Here is a 23,191-nt window from a genome sequence, read left to right as displayed (position 1 = left end):
CCTGTGTGTACACACACCTACTGCAACATCCCTGAAGAAGACTCCCTACCTCTCCAAGGCGCTGCCAATCACCAATAGCTCCTCAGCTAGGGGTGGGACCTGGTGATCCCTTCCCAACCCATGCTGGGATTTTGTCTGACTTGACTTGAGTCCACCTATCTTTTAGGCTGGGTCTCTAACTGACCTTGAAACTCACAAACGTGGCTAAGCTGGCTGGCCAGCAAGCCACAGGAATCCCCCTGCCTCTTTACGCCAGCACTGGGATTGCAGGTGTGCACCAATGGGCCCAATGTTTTCAGGAGGATGCTGAGGATCTGATCCGGGTTCTTGTGCCCACGTACCAAAGGCTTTCCCACAGACCAGACAACCTCCCTAGGCCCCTGTGACATTATTTTTTTAAACTGCAGGAAGATATCTTGAGGTTCATAGTTCCTGTCCACAGAGTGCTAACAGGAAGTCACTTACAATTTAGAAGAGGCCCGTACGTTGACGAGGAGCTGCTGACAGGGTATCCTCCTGTGGTGAATTGTTGGGCAGGAGCAGTCTTCACGGACGCTCAGTTCATCGTTGTGAAGCAGTATCTCAAGCTCTAGCACTAATGACATTTTTTTTCTTTCTTTCTTTTTGAGTCGGGGTTTCACTACGTGGCCCTGACTGGTTTGGACTCTGTGCCTGGGGTACTCCTCACAGAACTCCACCTGCTGTGTCTCCCACATTGTTCTGGGACTAAAGGTGTGTGCATCACCACATCTGGCCTTAAAAATTTTAAGACATCGTCTCTCCATGTAATTTAGGTCTAGTAGTGACATTTTGGGTGGGGGATATAAATTGTATTTTTCCTTCTGTGAGAGTTCGTCCAGAGCATTTACAATGGTTACCAGCTATGCTCTAGTCTTTGTTGGTCTTGCTGTGTAGCCCGGGCAAGCATCAAATTTGAGATTCTCTTGCATTAACCTCCCAAATTCTGAGATTACAGTTGTGTGTTTCCACACCTAGCTCACTCCATCACACCCACCCCTCTGTTTTTGGACAGGGTCTCAGGTATCCCAGGAGGGCCTTAAGTTCACTATATAACCGAGGATGACCATGCCTCTCCACGCCCGCCACAATCTCTAACCTTAGAGGGCACCAGGAGTCAGAGATGTTGTGGGGTTCAATAAGGTAATGTCTGAGTATGAGGTTAGTAGGTATGGGATCCCTTCATCTGGGCGTAAAGGGGTGCCGAGGCGGGATTCCTCCGCACCCCCACCTGGGCCTGCTTGGCTAGACCCTGTGATCTCTCAGATTCTAGGTTGTTCTGCAGGGCCAGCCCCTGCCTAGCTCTTTGAGCCAGGATGATCTCAGGAATCAGTCCAGTGTCCCCCAAACAAACAAACAAACACATTTTACAGTTTGACTTTTTATTTCCTTTATGTGTCGGTGTGTCTGTGTGTATGTGTGTGTGTGCGGACATCTCCTTATGTGTTGGTGTGTCTGTGTGTATGTGTGTGTGCGGACATCTCCTTATGTGTCGGTGTGTCTGTGTGTATGTGTGTGTGCGGACATCTCCTTATGTGTCGGTGTGTCTGTGTGTATGTGTGTGTGTGCAGACATCTCCAGAACCTAGAAGAGGGTGCCAGATCCCCTGAAGATGGGGTTAGGTGCCATTGTGAGTTTCCTGACGTGGGTGTTGGGAACTGAACTTGAGTCCTGGAAGAACAGGGTGGATTCTAAACTCCTGAGCCATCTCTCCAGCCCCACAAAGTGATTTTCCACTATGTCAATGTCTAACGGAACATTCCCAAAGGTGTGTGTGGGCTGGCAAGACGGCATCCTCCTGCCTCCATCCTCCAAGTGCTGGGATCACAGCCTTTCACTACGCTAGGGGATCAAGCCCACAGTTTCCTACATGCTTGGCCAAACTGAACTCCCTCAGCTGCCTCTACTCTTTGAATGCTCATAGTGCCTCTTGGAGGACTGTGGCCATGTCCCCTGGGGTCAGGGGAGCTCCGTGCTGTTCCATGGTCTATCTTCCATAAGCAGAGGGACCCCAGTCAGAAGTGTCTCCCCATTGAGACTCGGGAGGGAATCTTTGTGGGCGAGCGCTTGCCCACCCCTGCAGGACCTTGGTGAGGTATGGGGATAATTAGGTGGCTAGGCATGATCAGAATTTATCAGCAACTCATGTCTGGTTGTGAGAGCCAATATGGAGACAGCAAGGCTGCAGCAGCCGGGACAGAGGCAGCGACAGCAGGATTGGACCCTGAAGGGAGGTTTAAGCCAGCAAGACAAATGGAGCTAGCAGGACCTCCTGAACAGAGGCTGTGAGGGAGCACTAGGCACAGCTGACCCTGTGCACTAGATCAGGAGGTGATGATGGCGTAGCAAAATGAGAGGTGTAGGTGACTGATGGCTCATAGGAGAGCTGAAGTTGGGGGGTAGAGCCACTGATAGAGGTGCCCCTGCTCATTGAAGATGGGGGAACAGCGCTGGTAGAGGTGCCCCTCCCCACATGGTGGAGCCAATAATGGAGAGGGACGACTAAGAAAGGCAGAACTGTTTCTAGGTTGGTTGGCCATTGCTCACTCAACTCCGGTCACCCTAATGTCTTTGTTGACTTTGGCACTTGCCACCTGCATGCTGTTCTTGGAAAGAGCTTCACGACTGGCCTCTGGGGTGTCACCTCCTCAGGGACATCACTCTCCCCTTATATATTTTTTTGATGTCTTTCCCACCAGAAGGCAGGCTCTGAGAGCAGAGATGCCGACCTGCAGCCCAACATCTGGATCTGTGCTGCAGTCCAACATCTGGATCAGTGCTGCATGTGGTAGCTACTAAGCCATGTGTGCTGCATGGGGCTGATATGACCTGGCGTGTACTTTATGTGTAAAGTTCACACAAGATTTCTGAGAAAGAATGGGAAATATCTCTGTAATACTTCTGAATATTGATAATGTTCTGGAATGGAAATGTTTTTGGGTAAAGCAGGTTAGAGAAAATAACACATCTGTCTCACCTGTTTCATTTTTTTTTTAATGTGGCTACAGAAAAATTTGAAATTACATTGCAAATTGGATGCAATGGCACAGGCTTTTAATTCCAGCGTTCAGGAGACAGAGATAGGCAGATCTTAGTGATTTTTGAGGCCGCCTGATCTACATAGTTCCAGGACAGCCTGAGCTATGTAGAGAGACCCTGTCTCAAAAACCAAAACCAACCAAACAAACAAAAATTACATTATGCCTCACGTACAATTCAATTGTACTGAAAGATGCTGACCTTGAACAGCATTTGTTGAGTGACTTGTTCTTTGGAAAACAGCTGGACAGCCATATCTGTGCTTGTGTGGAGGCGTCTAGGCTGTAGCCAGATGTGTCCACCAGGAGCATAGACACAAGCATACTGACGGTGTGGGTCCTGGTAACTCTTCATTTTCTCTCCCAAAATAGCGACCACATGCCAAGCCCAGGAGTCTGTGCGACCAGCCAGCAGAAGGGCTAGGACATGGGGTGCTGAGTCCAGCTGGGGGCAGGGAGAGCCCCTGCTGGAGGCATTTGTTTCCTTCAAGTGAGACCAAAGGGCAAAGGCAGGCAGCCTCGGGGCAGGGCTTCAGAAAGTGAGACCAGAGAGTGTGTCTAAAACTGGTGTCCGAAGTGGGTGTGGGCAAAGCTTCAGCCTGATGTGACAGTCGGCAAGATGGCCATGGGGGGGGGGGGGAGGGCGGCTAACCAAGGGAGCCCAGCGTGCAGGAAGCTTGAGGGAAAGAGCTGTTTGAGTCCCCATGACAGGGATCCCCCGGCGGCTAAGGTAGAAAGCCCTCAGGGGGATGCTGGCACATGAAGGGCAGAGGGAAAGCATTTGGGGTGTAGCGGCTAAAGGTACGACCTGGGCAACATGTCTAATGGAGCCTGAGGTACCGGGGAAGGGCAGCCCTGCTCTGTCGGGACTTCTCACTTGGTCCTGGTGTATTCAGAGTGGCCACGCGGGCGATGGAGTAAGGCAGGTGAGGAAGGTCAGAAGAGGGCGAGGTAGCCATGGGGCAACTCTCTCAAAGTCTGTGCTAGACCAAGGCTAGTTGCAAGGGAACGGGGACCCAGGAACAGAGCCCACAAGGACATCCATGTGCATGTCTGTGCACGCATGCGTGAACACAGGTCTGTACCTCCTGTTACCTGTGAGGTGTATACAAGTGTGCACATGCATGTGTGGACCCCTCAGAGGGTGTACACATGCAAGCACACACAACCCACGGAGGTTTAATGTGCACAAGCACCCAACCCATTGCAGCGTATCCAGATGTGCATGTATGTGTGCACAGTGAGCCCACAGGGAAGAGGACTTCTCTGACCAAGCAGGGGGCCAGGGAATGCTTCCATCGTTGCTGATTTTGCCCCCGGTAGAACAATCAGATCACTCATTGCCCTTGGCCTGTTTGCTTCCTCTCAAGGTCCCTGGCATCCTCCCTTTCCGCTGGGATCGCAACCTCCCTGATTCAAAGCAATCCCAGCACGCTGGTGCAACGGGAAAGTGCGACACTACCCCGACCCGAACCCCGGTGGTCCGCACTTCTGCTCCGGGGATGGGGGTGTCCCCTCTTCCCATCTTCAGCTCAGGCAGGGTCCTACGCAGCAGCGAGAAGCCACTTCTCCCTTCTGCCTCCAAGGACCCCAGTGCTGCTGAAGGTTCGGCCTTGGACCTCGCCGCTAGATGGCCAGGTCCTGACGCACGGTGGCCAGCGAAGCCTTGCTGTGGCCGCTGTCGCCCTCGCCCTCGCTGTCGCAGGCCGGTACGCGGTGCGCGTAGGCGGGCGGGCCGAAGGGGTCTGGGTCAGCTCGCTGAGAAGGCAGAGAGGGCGGTGGCGGCGGCGGGAGCAGCTTCGCGCGCTGGCGACCCTTCCAGAGCAGGTGGCCCAGCTCGGCTACGCTGAGCAGCGCCGAGAGCAGCCCGACGGCAAAGTAGAAGACCACGAAGACCGTCTTCTCGGTGGGCCGGCTCACGAAGCAGTCGACGATGTGCGGGCAAGGCGGACCGGCGCACGCGTAGTGCGGGGCCACGCGGAAGCCGTAGAGCAGCGCCTGGCCACCCAGGAAGGCCAGCTCGGCGAGCAGGCGCAGAGCCACGCTCAGCAGGTAGCAGCGACGCGCGCGGCGGGCGCGCAGGGAGCACGGGGCGCACGGAGCCTCGGGACGCCCGCGCGTGCACGGCGTGGCCGGCTGCGCACCACCCGCCTCCTTGCTGGCCTGGTGCATGGAGTAGATGACGAACAGCACCGGCGGCGCCGACAGCAGTAGGATATGGAAGAGCCAAAAGCGGTAGTGGGACACCGGGAAGGCGCGGTCGTAGCAGGTCTGGCGACAGCCGGGCTGTAACGTGTTACACACGAACTCCTCCTGCTCGTCCTCGAACACGGCACCTCCCACCGTGGCCAGCACCAGGATGCGGAAGATGAGCATGATCACCAGCCAGAGGCGACCCACGAGTGGCGACTGCAGCTGCACCGCGTCCAGCAGGGAGCCTAGGAACGCCCACTCCCCCATGACGCTGGGGACAAGGGAAGGGGGTAATCAGAGGCTGGGGTGGACCGGACCCCCGCCCCTCCACGCCCACCACAATTTCTAACCTTGGAGGGCACCAGGGGTCAGAGATGTTGTGGGCTTCAATGAGTTAATGTCTGAGTGTGAGGATAGTAGGTGAGTCCGTCCTCAGCTATGGGATCCCTTCATCTGGGCGTAAAGGGGTGCCGAGGCGGGATTCCTCCGCACCCCCGCCCGGGCCTGCTTGGCTAGACCCTATGATCTCTCAGATTCTAGGTTGTTCTGCAGGGCCAGCCCCTGCCTGGCTCTTTGTGCCAGGATGATCTCTAGGAGTCAGAGCGACTGCTGGAGTCGGGAATTCCTCATTCCGTTTGAGACTCCTGGGAGCAAGGGGAAGGCCAGGCCGGGTGAGCCCCCACTGTCTCCTTTCTTTTCTTCCTCACCGTTGGAGGCTGACTCAGAAGCCTGCTTTAGGAATTTCTCGCGGTGGATCTGCCCTTTCCTCGCTCCCCTACCTCGGGCCAAGGGGAATGGGAACAGCGCCACCCCTCTCCGCCCCCAAGCAGTTGCCAAGCATCTCCTGTAAGCCTCCTCTGACATATAGAACACACCATGTCCCCATAGACACTTGGTGGCCTCTGGATTCCTCCCGACTCTACTTACCTTGGGGCCTTGTGCTTAGAGCTGAGCGCAGGACCTTGGGAGACAGCTGGGACCTGTTCCTCTTGATCCCTCTTTCATTTTCCTTTCGGATTTGGCTGGGGTGGATGACAGGACAGGATGGCTGAGAGGGGCTAGCTCTCCCCCTTCTCTTAAAGGGACAGGGTGACCCTGCTGTCTGGCTCCACCCTGGGATCAGACCCGGGACCACACCCCTTGCTGGGTCCTCCCTTTCCATCCTTCACCCCCCATACCCCCGTCCCATAGCCATCTGGTGATGGACTGAGGTCAACTAGAGTCACATCTTTCGTTGAGGGAGCAGGGGACTCATGGAAACCCTCCCGACAGACTCCCCAAACTCAACAACATCCGCACAACTGACTGACCCCTTTTGAAAGAGTCAGAGAGAGATACCTCATGTTTTTAGGAGGCAATGAATATCTGATGGCTTTTGACTTCTGCTCTAGGGCACTCGACCTTGGATGAGCCATTTTGGTCGTGTGGGTCAGAACCTCTTGGTCTGTCACCTGAGACCGCAAAGTGCCAAGCAAGATGCATCTTACTTTGTTCTGAGACAGAATCTCAGTGTAGTTCCAGCTGGCCTGGGCTCGACTGACTGTATAGGCCAGGCTGCCCTGGAAGTATTGATCCTCCTGCCTCAGCCTCCTAAGTGCCAGGACATTAGGTATACACCACCACACTCAGCTTAGGTGCCCATCCAAGTTCAGAGCTTAGTGCCTGGAAGAACTCGGTGTGGGCAGCGTGAAGGTGCGGAGAGTGGCTGGCTAAACAAAGGCTCTGCTCTCTCCTTTCCAGTAACTTCTAGATTTCCTGTGAGGAGTGTGGCTCTTCAAAAAGCCGACAGCAGTCAGAGCTTCCACCAAGGTTTCTTCATTGAGTGTCTTCCAACATCTAGGAGCAGGGGTGTGCTCTCCCCAGGAGAAGAGTTAGGAAGATCTGAGTAGGCCAGGATAATACAGTTCAGGCTGATATGTTCTCTTTGCCCCTCCTCTCTAGCATAGTCTTCAGCAACCCAGGTGGGGGACACTGTTTACAGCTGGGGATCCTTAGTCATAGATGCTCAGTCAGGGAACAGCAGATCCTGGTCTGGCTGGGCCTGAGTAGCTTCCTGGAGCACATGCATAGCACACCAGGGGACTATCCTCACTCCCTAACCAGGCTGTGCTTCCCCATGGTCTTGTGTGGGGCTGAGGGTGCCGGCCGCCACTGGAGGTGGCTATGCTTATCCCTGCGAAGGAGAAGATCGTTAGTCACACTGTTCTCTGTGATATTGCTCCCCCAGTCAGGCACGATGGCCTGCATGGGTTTCTGTCTGTCAACAGGGGGTCCCCTGATGGGAAATGTGTTCTCTTCCCATTGGCTCAGGCAGGGGTCTAGCCCGATATGAAAAAAACCTTTGGTTTAACTCCAGCACGGGTGTGCCCTTGACCGTTTCCACCCTCCTGCAGGGTCCGATAGAAATAGGCCTGGATGTGGGGGTGCTGCCCTGGATAAAATCCAAGAAAATAGCACGTGCTAGAGCCCCACATTCGGCAAACAGGATGTGAGGTGGGGCACTCACGTTGACCTCTGCCGCTGGCTTCTGTCCTCAGCCGTGGAGGCTCAGGGTCACGTCTCATCTCTCCTAACTGTCCGGGAATGGTCCCAGCCCATCCCTGTCGCTCCTGCTTCATCAGCCTGGAAAAAGCCTACCAGACCCCACCCCGCCCCACTCAGTGTGCCTGCAGGGAGGGGAAACACGTGCTAGAGCGATGGCTAGGGTGGGGAGCCCATGGTCACCCTGCCCTGTCCTCCCACCCCCAAGCTCCTGATGCCAGAGGAGACTCTACAATCTCCAGGACCCAGGCCCCTGCCCAGATAGCACTGGGCAGGCTGGAAGGTGTTGCTGACAATACCCAGCCCTGGTGGCACTGGCCCTTCTCGGCCCTGCCCTACGAAGAGCTGAGCTGAGGAGCTCTGTGTCCCAGACACCTCAGTCTGGCTATCGGGCTGTGGTGCCAGAGCCCTGCATCAGCCACTCATGGTCATACGCAGGGGCACGCACGCGTCTGTAACTGGCAAGTTCACAGCACTACTGTAGCCATACATGGCAATATTTTGAAAATGAAACCAACAAGCCACAAGCGGCTGCGTAGAGTCGTTCCTGGACACAAGGCCTTCTCAGTGGCATTTGCTGTGTTCGAACTTAAGTCCTGTTTCCCATCCCTCCCTGCCGTTCTCCTCGGCACCGGTCCTCTGTTCAGCTAAACATGGAAGCCATGTTAGTGATGGGACTTGGGGTGCTTCCTTCCATGTCACCCCCAGCACCTAGAACACTTGGGGCCACGGTAGATGCTCTGAATAGCCATTGGGCGGCTAAGGGGCAGCGAGAGGGACGGTAGCAAGCTTGGAGCATCCCGGTTCCATGCCAGCTGCTCGCCCTGTTCTCCTGGGCTTCAGTCCAGCAAGCACCCTGTTCACTATCCAATTAGCTTGCAAAATGTATAGGCCCAGGCGGAGGGTTGGCACCCAAGTGGCGAAGGGGCTCGGGTGGGGAAGGGGCTCAGGTGGGGAAGAGGTGGGTGTTCTCCGGTCCTTCTGTATCCACCTTCCAACCCGCACAGCTCCTGAGCCTTCGAATCTTTTCCACAGCCTAACTTCTCCCTCCTCCCAAGGTCCCTCATGTTTGACCTTGGCTTCCACACTCTTGAGTGCTGAATGTAGTTCTTACAGAACCCATCCCCCTCCCCTGCTTGGTACATCCTTTGGCTCTGGAATTCTTTTTCCCCTCTCTCTCTCTCTCTCTCTCTCTCTCTCTCTCTCTCTCTGAGACAGGCTTTCTCTGTAGATTTGGAGCCTGTCCTGCAACTTGCTCTGTAGACCAGGCTGGCCTTGAACTCACAGAGATCTCCCTGCCTCTGCCTCTCAAGTGCTGAGATTAAACGTGTGCCCCACCACCTGGATCTGGAGTTCTTCACTATTTGGTTTTGTAGCAGCAAGAATACCAACCAATGGCTTTGTTAATCAAGAAGCTGGTATCTTCCTTCCTAAGCAGGGTAGAGGGCCGCGCTGCCATGCAGTAGACACCAAGTGGTCATCACCCAAACCCTGCTCCACACAGCGTCCACACAGCGTCTCAGGAGAGTCCAGGATGGACCTGTATCCATTCTTCTCGCACATCTTTAGCCAGAGTGGGCTCCTATGCCTATTCCCATGGGCAAATGGAGGATGGGAAGTGTAGTCTGTTCTAGGGGGCTGTACCCTCAGGAGGGGAGAATACAGTTCTCAGGATCATGGGGTCCACTTCTGGTGCTGGCTCTCCACACTGGAATGGGCGCTGGAGTCACCTGGTGTCCCTAGTCTTTTCCCTTACCAGCTGAGAAAGAAGAGAAGGCTTTCTGGATTGGCTTGTCATTTTATTCTAGACCCTTCCAAACCACTGTACTTCTAGGCCTTTCTTCAAGGGCAGCTGACAACCAAGCCCAACCCTTTTCCCTCATTACCTCACGTGAGGGCTCCACCCTCTCAGCCTTCCATCCCACTTTGGGAACACAACCTCTGTCCAGTGAGTAGAGCCTGGGCCATGCATGGGCTCGTCTGAGTGACCAGAGAGCTCGGGAATTGGAGGTAGAGCTCTGAGACTGAGGTGCGGAAGGACTCAAATGTTTCCTATGGTTAAAAAAAATGTGGTTTTTTTTTAGATTTATTTATTTATTATGTATACAGTATTCTCAGTATTCTGTCTGCGTGTATGCCTGCAGGCCAGAAGAGGGCACCAGACCCCATTACAGATGATTGTGAGCCACCATGTGGTTGCTGGGAATTGAACTCAGGACCTTTGGAAGAGCAGGCAATGCTCTCAACCGCTGAGCCATCTCTCCAGCCCCCGAAAAAATGTTTTAAGTCCAGGCGGTGGCACACACCTTTAATCTTGGGAGGCAGGGGCAGTCAGAGTTCTGAGTTTGAGGCCAGTTGTGTCTACAGAGAGAGTTCCAGGACAGCCAGGGCTACACAGAGAAACCCTATCTTGAAAAAAAACAAAAACAAAAACTAGAAAGTATGTATGTGTATGTGTGTGTGTGTGTATGCTTGTGTGGGTGGGTGCAGGTGTGCACATGTGTGCAGGTGCCTGCGGAAGCCAGCGGATCCCCCTGAAGCTGGAGTTACAGCGGTTTTAAGGCGCCCTGGGGGCAGGGTGGTTTGTGCTGGGAATAGACCTTGGTGACCTCTAGAGCAATATATGGCCCTAATCACCGAGCAATCTCTCCAGCCCCTTGAATCTTAAAAACATTATTATTACTGTGTATGTGTGTATCCTCCTACATATGTGCCATCACATATATGTGGAGGTCAGATGACAACTTTTGGGGGGCTGGGTCTCTTCTTCCTCCATGGATTCCAGGGTCCAAACTCAGGTGGTCATGCTGGCTTATGTAGCAAGTGCTTTTACCCCCTGAGCTACCTTGTTGCCTGAAGCTTTGAAATTTTTGGTTTTATACTTATAGATGTATGTTTACATGTGAGGGACTGAGTGTGTGTGTGTGTGTGTCTCTCTGTGTGTGTGTGTGTACATGTGCATGTACCATAGCATGCATGTTGAGGTCACAGGATAACTTTGGGGATTATTTCTCTCCTTGCAGCATGTGCGTCCCAGGAATTGAACTTGGGTCATCTCATTACCTGCGCTCCGTCTTTTTTTTAATATATAAATATTTATTTATTTATTATGTATACAATATTCTGTCTGTGTGTATTCCTGCAGGCCAGAAGAGGGCACCAGACCCCATTACAGATGGTTGTGAGCCACCATGTGATTGCTGGGAATTGAACTCAGGACCTTTGGAAGAGCAGGCAATGCTCTTAATGTCTGAGCCATCTCTCCAGCCCCATGCTCCATCTTTTTAAAGTTGTTTTCTTTTGTGTTTTGAAAGAAGGTATCTCTACATAGCCCTGACTGTCCTAGAACTCACTATGTAGACCAGGCTGGCTTTGAGTGCACAGAGAGCCACCTGCCTCTGCCTCCCAAGAGCTGGGAATAAAGGCATGCACCACCATGCCTGGCTCATTTTTTTTTAAGACAGGCTTACAGGTAGCCTGGGCTGGCCTTGAATTTATGACAATTCTCCTATAGGTTCAAGTGGCATTGGGGTGTGTCTATATTGTTATTAGGGATTGAATTTAGGTCCTCATGCAGACCAAGGAAGCACCCTACTAGTGAGCTATATCCAGCTTGGGGCTAGGGAGATGGCTCAGGGTTTAAGAGAACTTGCAGAAGACCCGGGTCTGGTTTCCAGCACCCACATGGCAACTTGAAACCATCTGTAACCCCAGTTCCAGGATCCAGTGCCTTCTGTCTTCCTGGGGCACCAGGCACACATGGGATGCACAGACGTGAGCCAGCAGAACACTCATACACGTAGACTTTACAGAAGAATAAACGAAAGAGAAGCGTCTTTCAAAGCCCTGCCCACAGGCTGGTCCGAGTCGCTGGTGTTTGGAAATGTCAAGGTATAGGCGCCCAGGTGGTATAGTACAAATGGGTAATTCCTGTACTGCAGATGTTGAGACAGGAGGATTGCAAGCTCTAGGCTGCCCTGGACTATAGAACAAGACTGTCTCAAAACAAAACACAAAAGTCTGTATCTCTGTATCTGTATGTACACAGCCACAATGGCAGCACACTGCCTGGTCCCGACTGTCATTACCACAGGCTTACTTTGTGGTTCTGTAGCTGGTGTGGTCATGAGAGCGCTCTGACGTCTTCTCCAGCATCTGGTGAGGAGGATGCAGGCAGAATTGCAATCTGGTCAACCCTAAACCAGTGACTGCCATACCCTCCCTGGAAACAGGTCTCCACCCAAAGGACTGAGCTTGAAACTGGTCCTGGAAAGTTATTGAGAGACACTGGAGTCAGAAGACGAAGCAGTAGCCTGAGCTTCCTTTCCTCCAGCTAAAATGACATTTACTGGTATATTTTTTTATTTGAATTGGGGCAACCTGAGGTAGGTGAGTGTAACATTTACAAAGAAACATGTCTGATTTTCGAGGAAAATGATAGGGTGGAGAATATATGAAACCCGCATTGGGAAAGACAGCTCCTCAGTTTGTAGAGTAAAACACAGTGATCCCACTGCCAGGAATCCCACCCACTGTGAAAAAAAGTGTGGAATGGATACATACTATACAATTCACAACAGCTTTACTTACAATAGGCCCCAACTGGAAACAATCCAAATGTCCATCAACAGGTGAATGGATCAACAAACCCACACAATGGAATAATACTCAACAATAATAAAAAAGAAGCTATTTTTGTCTGTTTTGAAAAAGAACTGCTGATACTTGAAAGGTGAGTACATTTTAAATTTTATTTAAATTTTAAAATTTCACTTCATTTTAAAGGCCATTTTTTTGAGACAGAATTTGTGTAGCCCTGGCTGTCCTCGAACTCACAGAGATCCGCCTGCCTCTGCCTCCTGAGTGCTGGGATTAAAGATTGCACCACCACTGCCTGGGTTGTTTTATAGTTTTAATTTTATGTATATGAGATTTTTGCCTACATGTATGTCTGTGCACATATGAGTTCTTGGTGGCTGAGGCGGTCAGAGAAGGTATTGGATCTCTGGGATCTGGAGTTACAGATGGATTTGAACTACCAAGTAGGTGCTGGGCATTGAACCCTAGTCCTTTACAATAGCAACAAATGTTAATCATTAAGTCATCTCTCTAGCCCCTAATATTTCTCCTTAAAAATCATTATTGTGGGGTACATGATTACCATCATCATCATCATTATTGAGGGTGTATGTGCCATGGCGAATATGTTGAGGTCAGGGAACAATTTTGTGGACTTGAGTCTCACTTCTATCTTTATTCGGGTTTTGGGGATCAAACTAGAATTTCAAGTTTGTGTGGCAAGCTCCCTTACCCACTGAGCCATTCCCCAGCCCCTAACAATACAAACACAATTTAAACATCATACCAAGTTTAAAAAGGTAACATAGACACTCTTATTCCATTCCTGGGAGGTTGTGGAACAGGAAAAGTGACCTGCAGCTGTGGAAAGCAGGCCCACGACTGGGCCCAGAGCTTGTTTGAAGAGGCACATTAGAAATTCAGAGGTGATGCAAAGGCTTTGTCCCAGCTGCTGTGGTGGCACATGCCTGAGCTAGGAAGATCAAGGCCACGCTGGGCTAAAAAGCAGAAACCCATCTCAGAAAACAAGAAAACCACCTTGTTCTCAGTTCCTAAGAATGTGGTCAGGTCCCAAATCATCTCTCCAGCCCCAGAGTGTTATGGAAAAGAAGTGCTTCTGAGCGGGGCGGTGGTGGCGCGCACCTTTAATCCCACCATGTGAGCTCGAGGCCGGGTGGTCTACAGAGCGAGTTCCAGGATAGGCTCCAAAGTTACACAATGTAGTGAAATCTTGTCTCAAAAAACCAAACAACCCCCCTACAAAGTGCTTCTGAGCACCACAGTTCTGGGGTGTGATCAACACTCTATTTTCTTTGTTTATGTGTATGGGTGTTCTGCCTGCATGTCTGTGCATCATGTTTGGACAGTAGTGGTGGAGGCCAGGAGGCAACAGATCTACTGGTAGTGGAGTTACAGACTCTCCTTAGCTGGGGATTGAACCTGGGTCCTGTGAAGAGAACACAGGGCCATCTCTCCAGTACCAACACTCTATTTCTAAGAGGCTCCTAGATGATGTGATTGCCGGTCTAAGGACCCCCCACTGAGAGGAAGGTTTCCACAAGTTAAATACATTGTGTTGGGTGTGGTGTTGCATGCTTGTGATGCCAGCATTTGGGGGGTAGAGCTCAGGTTCATCTCTGGCTATTGTGCTAGTTTAGTTGTCAATTTAACAGAAGCTAGGAAGGGGGAAATTCAACTGTCTGTGGGACGTTTTTGTTTTAATATTAATGACTTATACGGGAGGGTCCAGCCAATTATGGGTGGTGCCATCCCTGAGAAGGGGGTCCTTTCTTGTAGAAAAAGGGTAGCTGAATGTGGGTTGTCTCTGCTTCAGTTCCTGCCCTGTCTTCCTTCAATGATGGACTGTGTGTGATCAGGACCGAGAAGCCCAACAAACCCTTTCCTCTTCAAGTTGCTTTGGTCATTGGTGTTTCTCACAGCAATAGGAAGTAAACACCAACATGAGGATATTCTTTTGTTTCTTTTTTTGAGACAGTGTTTTTCTGTGTAGCTTTGGTTGTCCTGGAACTTGTTCTAATAGACCAGGTTGGCCTCAGGCTCACAGAGATCCACTTGCTTCTGCCTCCTGAGTGCTGGGATTAAAGGCGTTGCCACCACTGCCTGACTGAGGATGTTTGTGTTATTATTCAGGAAAAAAAGATGTTTACTGGCTCTATAATACCTTGCTAATGAGAAATGAAGATTTCTTTTTTTTTTTTTTCTGAGACACGGTCTTACTCTGTAGTTCAGACTGGACTTGCAGAGATTCTATCTCAGCAGTGCTAGGATTACAGGTATGAGACAAACCTGGCTCAATTTAACTAATTTTGCTGCTGGACATCAAGGCTGTTCCCAGTTTCCCACCTGTGTAAATTATGCTTTAATGGATACCTTTTAGTTAAGAGATGGAGGCTTCACTAATTGAACAGTCTGTTCTTGAACTTGAGTTACATGCCCATCTAGGTGGTCTGGGTAACATTTCTTAACGTTTTACTTTTATTACTTTTAATTATTTGTGTGTTGAGGTGAGCATATACATGAGTTCAGTATCCCAGGAGGCCAGAGGTGTTGATCTCCTGGGGCTGGGGTTATAGGTGTTTGTGAGCCTCCTGATGGAGGTGTTGGGTATTGAACAGGTTCTCAGTAAAAGCAATTTAAACTGCTGCGCCATCTCTAGCTCCACATTTGCATAGGGGCTCTTGGTGCTACAGACTAGGTGCACTACCACACCAGCTCTTGTTCAGACAAGCTACCCAAGTGGAATTCCTAAGAAAGTTTTAGATATTGGATAGGTCTGAATCACTGTTTTTGGTGTGTACGTTATATGCATGCGTTCATGTTTTTGGGTGGGTGCATCACCTATGTATAGAGGCCAGAGTCAACACTGGGTGTTTTCTACCATTTAGTTTTTGAGGCAGGGTCTCTACTGAACATGGAGCACAGCTGCAGCTTGACCGGATGGCCAGTAAGTCCCCCTGGTCAGTCATGTCTCTGCCGTACACACTGAGCTTTTGAGCCCCTTCTGTCAATCACTATTTGTAATAAACATTTATGAACAATGCTTCATATATACAGGAAGCATCCAATTTCTCTAAAGGGTCTAAATGCCTTTAACTACCAAACTTTTAGTGGTAGATTTCAAACAATTCCCTTGAATGTTAGTAACTTGAGTAGTCAGTGGTCAAGTCTCTAACTGCTCTACTGAGAAGCTTGTGACCAATCAATCAGAGCACCTATTTCCGATTTTTCTTATATGCATTTGGGTTCCACCTTTGCCTAGAAGCTGCCTCTTTCCACCCAGCAACATCACAATGTCAATAGGTAGAACTGCTTAGTGAGCACTCACCACGTCTAGTCCTATTGTTTGCTCCTATGTCCTTGACTGTTGGAAATTTAGGTAACTTTCCACTTTATTATTGAAACTTTACCAACTATCTCTTGGTAAAAATCCAACTTAGGCGGTCAGCTTTTGCTGGCCATCTCAGTCCACTGGAAACATTTTCTTATCTTTTGACACTAAATATTTAGTCTTGGGTGGGGTGGTAGCTTTGGTTTAATATCCAGAACACACAGCAGACTGTGGGCTTAACCCCTTAGCATAAAAAGTAAAACTCAGTGTACCTTGAGTGAATTTTGATGTAAGAGGTTAAAAAAAGGAATTGGATTTACCGTTTTTTTCTAAATGGATTAACCAGTCACTCCCAATAGAGTTTAATTGGCTAAAGTAGGCCTTTTTTTTTTAGATAGGGTATCTCTGTCTCCCAGCACTCAGGAAGCAGAGGCAGGTGAATTTCTGAGTTCAAGGCCAGCCTGGTCTACACACTGAGTTTCAGAACAGCCAGGGATACACAAAGAAACTGTCTTGAAAACCCAAAACCAAACCAAACTAAAAAAGCCCAAACTTAACAGAGTGGCCTTGAACTCTTGACCCCCTTGCCTCTACCTATCTTGTGCTAGGATTACTGGCAGAAGTTAGTATACTGTATTTACATAGTGATAGGGACTCTACAAATGAAGTTACATTCCTAGCATGACACCTACATACCCTGAGCGCAGAGGACATAGACCATTCAGCAGCCATGAAAAAGATTCTAAGTAAAACTGGACCAAGCTGGGCAGTGGTGGTGGCAGACAACTTTAATCCTAGCACTTAGAAGGCTGAAGGAGATCAGGAGCTCAAGGTCAGCTTCTGCAACATAGCTAGTCTGAGGGTCAGCCAGGGCTACATATGATCCTATCTCATAAAACCCAAATAACAAAACAAAATATGCATGTACTGGCCAGTTTTGTGTGTCAACTTAACACAAACTAGTCAGAGAGGAAGGACTCTCAGTTGAGAAAATGCCTCCATGAGATCCAGCTGTAAGGCATTTTCTCAATAGTGATAAATGGGAGAGGGTCCAGCTCATGGTGGGTGGTGCCATCCCCGGGCTAGTGGTTCTATAAGAAAGCAGGCTGAGCCGGGCAGTGGTGGTGCACACCTTTAATCCCAGCACTTGGGAGGCAGAGGCAGGTGGATCTCTGAGTTTGAGGCCAGGCTAGTCTACTAAGCAAGTACCAGGAATACCTAGAGAAACCCAGTTTTGTAAAACAAAAAACTCCAAAAAAAGCAAAACCAAAAAACCAACCAAAAAAAAAAAAAAAAAAAAAAAAAAAAATAACAACAAAGGTCACATTGCTTTAGTGTACTTCACCCAGCCAAAGGCTGTCAGTCTTAGCCGAATCTGGCTGTAACAGTCCTGAAAGGGAAGTGAAGAGGCTATATTTCAGACTGTGGAGAGGACGTAATGTAGGTTAAGATAAGAGGAATGAATGACTCACAATGTTTAGAACATTTATTAAAGTACAAAATTATTGGAATTAAGCTGAATAGAAAGACATATTAAATATTTACAAAAAACATTGATAACAGCACTTAGGTAACATGTACAACAGCACAGAAAGGTCTCACACTCACAAAGTGGAGCTACGTGTGGAGACTTAGACCACACTTCACGACTGAGCAGTTTTGCCTCCTCCCTGTAACCTCATGTTCGAAAGGCATCACAAGAAAGTCAGAACGCCATGTAACTGGCCTCCCTGCTGCCCGTGCTGAGGTCAAGAAGACACAGTCATAGTGACTTTCTACAGCCTCTGATGATGTTCAAAAGGGTATGAGTAATTTCTCATGGCTTAAACAAAAATGCAAAACATCATAGTTGAACACTGTATCTATAGTAGAATTAGAATTATCCAGTTCTATGTTGTGGAATTCTACCTACACAACTGAAAATAGAAACACCATGCTACTGCATATCTAGTGGAAATAGGAAAAGAGGCAGGGGGCACTTTTGAAAACATACTCATTTAGCTTAGTATATGATCAATAAGTTGTTATGCCGAAATGACCATATAATTATGTGGAATCCAAAAGAATTTCATTCAAGCAAGATTTTAGAGACCAAAGAAATAGACACAAAATGTAGACAAAGCAGAGAAGAAAACAGTATCATGTGAGGTCACCATTGGGACAGTCTGTAGAGTACAAAGGTGAAGGCCATGTGGGCTCCGCTCACTAGGATAGTCTTATAAAAGTCTTCCCCAAATTAAATTCAGAAGGGGTTAGGGAAGAACTTCAAGTAACTTTAAAATGAATCCAGCTCAGTAAAACCATTCCTAAAACAATCCCCTCCCACATCAGAAAAGATCGTCCTCATCTGACTCCTCCAGGTACTTAATCGGCTTCCTTGCTCGTCCAGATTTTGCTCGAGGAGCCACAGTCTCATCTAAGTCCACATGGAAGTCCTGATTCTCTCCCTTGGATTTCTAAAAAGAGAAAATCCAAATAATTTGATATTGTTAATGCAATAGGGTCATTCCAGACTTTACCACCACTTCCTACTAAGTAGTAAGAAAAGGTCCAAAGCAACTGTTGCACACTGACTGACAGATTTAACTTTCTTTCTTTCTGCAGCTTTGGAGCCTGACCTGGAGCTAGCTCTTGTAGACCAGGCTGGTCTCGAACTCACAGAGATCCGCCTGCCTCTGCCTCCCAAGTGCTTGGATTAGAGGCATGCGCCACCACCGCCCAGCCAGATTTAACTTTCTTATAGCTAAATTACACATAATATAATGAATTCTGAGGTTTAAATTTACTACTTTAAAAATATGCAAAATTTAGAGCAAGACCTAAGTTAGATGTTTCAAAGTCTCTAGAGTAAAAGGATTAAGCAGAAATAAATACCTTGCTCATGGAAGCTTTGGAAGTTAGTTTCTCAAAATCAGAGTCAGAATCGTCAGAAGAAGACTGCTTCCTTTTGCGGCTGCTCTTAGCTTTGGCAGGATCAGGCTTTTCAGGGCCATGAGCACTCAAGGCTAAATCTGATTTGGTTACCTTTGGTGCAGCTCTCTTTTTGGTACCAGCAGCAGTGGAGGTTGAAGACTGGGCTGTAAGTGAACATGAGTACTGGTCATAATCACCCTTTGGTGATTTCTCATTGTGAAATCTCTAGAATATTGCCTTCTTTTTTGAGACAAGGTCTCTCAATGGCCTATAGTTCCTAAGTAAGTTGGACTGGCCAGCAAGAAAGCCCTGGGGAGCATATATCACTACACCTGGTTTATGCTGTGCTGGGATCAATTCCAAGGCATTTTATATTGTAGACCAGCAGTCTACCAACTGAGCCATACCCCAGCCTTGATTTCTGAGTTATCTTACATGGATTACTTCCAACTGCTTATAAACTCCTTCCTTATGTCAGAGAATGCTAGATAATGTCTAGAATTTGAGTAATGCACTGATTTTAGGCTACTAAATTCATTCATTATTTTGTTTGAGACAAGGTATAGAGCCCTGACTGTCCTGGAACTTGCACTATAGACCAGACAGCCTAAAACTCATGAACACCTGCCTGCCTCTGCCTCTCAAGTGCTGGGATTTCTTGTAGAAATCCACCTACCTCTGCCTCCCAAGTGCTGGGATTAAAGGCATGCGCCATGACCACCCGGCTAGGATACTTTTTAATTTCATCATAGACATTTTCAGAATAAACAATTAAAATTGACTTGGAAAGGTCAGTTAGCCCTAGTAATTAACCTTCTGAGAGATCCAGGCTTACATTTGGCTGCTGTCTTCTTCACTGCTGCAGTCTGTTTGGAAGATGGCTTTAACTGCTCAGTTTCAGCTGGGACGTCAGCAGCAGCAGGGCCTGCAGAAGCTGGCACATTGTCCTTCACATCACCTTCAAGGTCAGCTATTTCAAACAGGAAGGCAAATGATCAAAAAGCATTTAAAACGTTCCATGTGCTGCTCTGTCCCTGACGTGCATTCTCATTTTAACCTTCTTGGAATATTTTCAATACTCTGAGAACTTTGCTGAACTTTAAATTTTTAGTTTTGGAGGGACAAAGCTTTGCTTTATAGCACAGGTTGGCTTTGAACTTGTAATCCTCCTGCCTCTAAGTTCTGAGTGCTTAGATTACAGGGGTACGCTTGTTCATGTGGATGCTGTGCACTGACTCAGGTCCTCACACTTGCTTAGCTGACTGAGACGTCTCCCAGCACCCAGGCATTTTACGGAGATACACACCAGACGTGGCGCTTCTCTGCGGCTTCAGTGCTTTTTTAGGATTTCTGAAAAAAGAAAACACAGAGAAGGCATCTTGACAATTCTATTCTATATGTGGCAAACAAAGATCAACAAACACACCAATGACTATTAAAATAGCCACAAATAAATTCTGTGTTAGATGAAATTCTTACTTTGGGGGAATTTTGGCCTTAGGTGGACTAGTATCTAATGGGAAAAAATCTTCATCTTCATCTTTTTCATCAAAACCTGAGAAATCTTCATCTGAATCCAAATCCTCTGTAAATTTGGCTTTTGCTGTAAGAAATCAAAAAGACATTTAAACATAGGCTGAATTGACATTTTACTTTTTAAATTTGTGTTTTGTGTCTATGTACTTGTGTGTTATCACAGCACTCATTTTCTTTTATGTGCATGAGTGTGCCTTGCCTGCATGTATGTTTGTAAGCTATGTGCATGCCCAATTCCCATGGATGCCAGAAGAGGGAGTCATATCCCCTGGAACAGGAGTTACAATCTATAGTGAGCTGCCATGTTGGGTGCTGGGAACTGAACTCATGTCTTCTGGAAGAGCAGCAAGTGCTCCTAACCACTGCACCATCTCTCCAGCCCCTGACTTAACATTTTATGAATATATATATATGCTTCAGTTTAACTTTTAAATTCTGGTTTCTTGAGACAGGTTTTCTCTCTGTGGCCCTGGCTATCCCAGAACTTGCTTCTGTAGATCAGGCTGGCCTAGAACTCACAGAGATCTGCCTGCCTCTGTCTTTCATGTGTTGGGATGAAAGCTGTGCACCACCACTGACCACCTAAGCTGCAGTTTATTAGCCTAAAAGATGCTTCAATTTTTCAAAATTTGATTTGCTGTTCTAACAGGCAGTAATCTTGAATTTAGTACCCTGAAGTTAATTGGCCATTCAAATCCTATAGCACAGCTGGCATGTTCTGTATTTTTCCTTACTTGTAGCTCTTCGTGGTTCTTTCTCTCGTGGAGGAACATCAAAATGACTTTCATTACTGCTCATATCTGATTCAGAATCGGACCAAGGGTTTCTCTTTTTCCCTTTTCTGATGGGCTTAAATGGCAATGTAGTTTGCTTCTTTGCCATGGTACCTATAAAGGAGATAGAGATTCACACTTAAAAAACAAAAGCTTTATATTATTTTATTTGTGTGTGCACGTGCGCTTGGGCAAAGGTATTTGACTGAAGGCTAGAGGACAACTTATGGGAGTTAGTTCTTTCCTTCTGCTATATGGGTCCTTGGGATCAAACTCAGGATGTCACTAGTGGTGGCAAGCTCCTGTACATGTTACACCATTTCCCTGGCTCAGAAATTAACTATATTAATATACTCTGGTTTCTTCATCATTATCTACATAATGTAATGGCACTGAGAGTACAATCGTGAGTAGAACAGACACATTTTCTATTCCTATAGAGTATAGAGTTTGGTCATTTAATCTCATAAGTAAATGATGTTTTTATAGTAAATAATGTGATACAAATGTCTAAACATCAAAGTTCCCTAAGAAACAGATCTAGAGATACAGAAGAGCTGACATCTCAGATCTGGAAGGTCACTAGGAGATAATTCTTGTATAGTCACCTCTTATTCTTTATGTCATCTGTGTTTGCTCACACAGATTGTAAGGGCAGACTAGGCTGTGATAATGCTTTTAATGCTTATGAATTTGCTCTCATATATCCCTTTTGTAGGCTGTTGAAGCCAAGGAAGAACAAGACAAGCAAGCAGGACTTCCTGGAAAAGGGAGGAGCTATTTTAGATTCCAACTAAGGAATTCAAGTCACTAGCTATAAGAGTCTTTCTAAAACAAATCAAAGACAACATAAGGCTCAAATGTAAGTCACGTACAGCCTTCCTTTACAATACTTAATCCAGTGCTACAAAAACATTGAATATCTATGTAGAATATATTAATAACACTTTAGAGTTTATACCACCTTGCTCAACATGTTGTATGTAATACCTGGCTCTCTCTTCTGCCGCTGCTTCTTCTCTAGTCTTTGTTTAAGGCCTCCTAGTTCCTGACCATCCTCAGTAGGCGTGCCCTCAACATTTTCACTCTAAAAAAAAAAAAAAAAAAAAACCAAAAACAAAACAAACAAAAAAAAAAACCAGCAACATGTAAGAAACAAATCCCAGCAAGACAAAAACACTCAACTTCTGTCTAATTATTTGGGATAATAAAGTCAAATATTCACATATATAGATAGACACAGACACAAATACAGTGAAAGAATATATTTTTCTTTGGGTTTTGGTTAAGATATCTAGAATAGTAGAGGACAGTAGTGGCGCACGCCTTTAATCCCAGCAGGCGGGGATCTCTGAGTTCAAGGCCAGCCTGGTCTACATAGTGAGCTCCACGACAGTTAGAGCAATATAGTGAGACTCTAACTGGAAAAAAAAAATCTAAAATCAAAAGCTGGAAATATGACTCAGTGGTTAAGAGCACTGGCTATTCTTCTATAGGACCAGGGTTCAATTTCCAGCACCAACATGGAGGGTCACACCATCTTTATCTCCAGTTCCAGGGGATCTAAGGTCTTCTGGTTTCTGTGGTAAGGTACTGCATGCATATGGTATAGACACAAATGTAGGCAAAACATCCATAGACATAAAATATTAAAGGAGATCCAAATAAAGATATAGTTATGATCTTTATACTTAAAGGAAAGGCATCAGAAACAGGATACATTCCAAACAATAGGTTTAGAAATTTAGATATAACTTGCTCCATTTAAAAAAAGTATTAGACTTACTTATATGTGGTCAGAGGTCAGCGCTCTTCTCCCACCATGTGGACTGAACTTGGATTTTTCAGACTTGGGGTCAAACATTAACCTGAGTCATCTCACTGGTCTTAATTTATTTCATTTCTAAAGAGAAATAAGTTTAAAGTATTACCTTAATTTTCTTCCTAATTTTCTTTTCTGCCTCTGCTTTCATCTCCATGGTCACTTGGGGAATTACTCTTTTTCCTTGAGGAGAAGGCAAGACTTCAGACGTTTGTGCTTTCTTCCCCTTCACCTTCCCTCCCTTTCCAGGAAGTCCTACTTGTTCATCTTGTTTTTCCTTGTTTTCAACAACCTATGAAAGGGAATTATAAGATCAAATTTGTAGGTGAAGAAAACATGATACCAAAAAACAACAGTTAAGAACTTGCCATTTTTACAATTTAAGATAAATCTGTGATCAGCCTTAGTGAAGGCACAATGTGGCTGACTT

At 47.5% G+C, this 23,191-nt stretch overlaps 2 protein-coding genes across 2 annotated transcripts in view; both read right to left on the bottom strand.

The window, feature by feature from the left end:
- Window positions 1-4,682: 4,682 nt before the first annotated feature.
- Window positions 4,683-5,516, bottom strand: Gjd3 (gap junction protein delta 3). Its single transcript, XM_038324720.1, has one exon. It carries the CDS (start codon window positions 5,514-5,516, stop codon window positions 4,683-4,685), a length of 834 nt encoding a protein of 277 aa, XP_038180648.1.
- An 11,840-nt stretch (window positions 5,517-17,356) lies between these two features.
- Top2a (DNA topoisomerase II alpha) overlaps window positions 17,357-23,191 on the bottom strand; it is a 32,651-nt gene continuing 26,816 nt past the window's right edge. Inside the window, exons 28-35 of the mRNA XM_038326418.1 lie at window positions 22,871-23,053; window positions 21,930-22,026; window positions 20,901-21,053; window positions 20,110-20,233; window positions 19,937-19,980; window positions 19,466-19,600; window positions 18,592-18,794; window positions 17,357-18,173 (exon numbers count right to left, since the gene is read on the bottom strand). Of these exons, the coding sequence (XP_038182346.1) occupies window positions 18,045-18,173; window positions 18,592-18,794; window positions 19,466-19,600; window positions 19,937-19,980; window positions 20,110-20,233; window positions 20,901-21,053; window positions 21,930-22,026; window positions 22,871-23,053 (1,068 nt within the window). The 3' untranslated portion in view covers window positions 17,357-18,044. The remainder of the gene's footprint in view (window positions 18,174-18,591; window positions 18,795-19,465; window positions 19,601-19,936; window positions 19,981-20,109; window positions 20,234-20,900; window positions 21,054-21,929; window positions 22,027-22,870; window positions 23,054-23,191) is intronic.

Source organism: Arvicola amphibius, chromosome 4 (genome assembly GCF_903992535.2).
Source record: "Arvicola amphibius chromosome 4, mArvAmp1.2, whole genome shotgun sequence".
Taxonomy (NCBI): domain Eukaryota; kingdom Metazoa; phylum Chordata; class Mammalia; order Rodentia; family Cricetidae; genus Arvicola; species Arvicola amphibius.
Note: the sequence above shows the minus strand (reverse complement) of the source record. Positions and strands in the feature narration are given on the sequence as shown.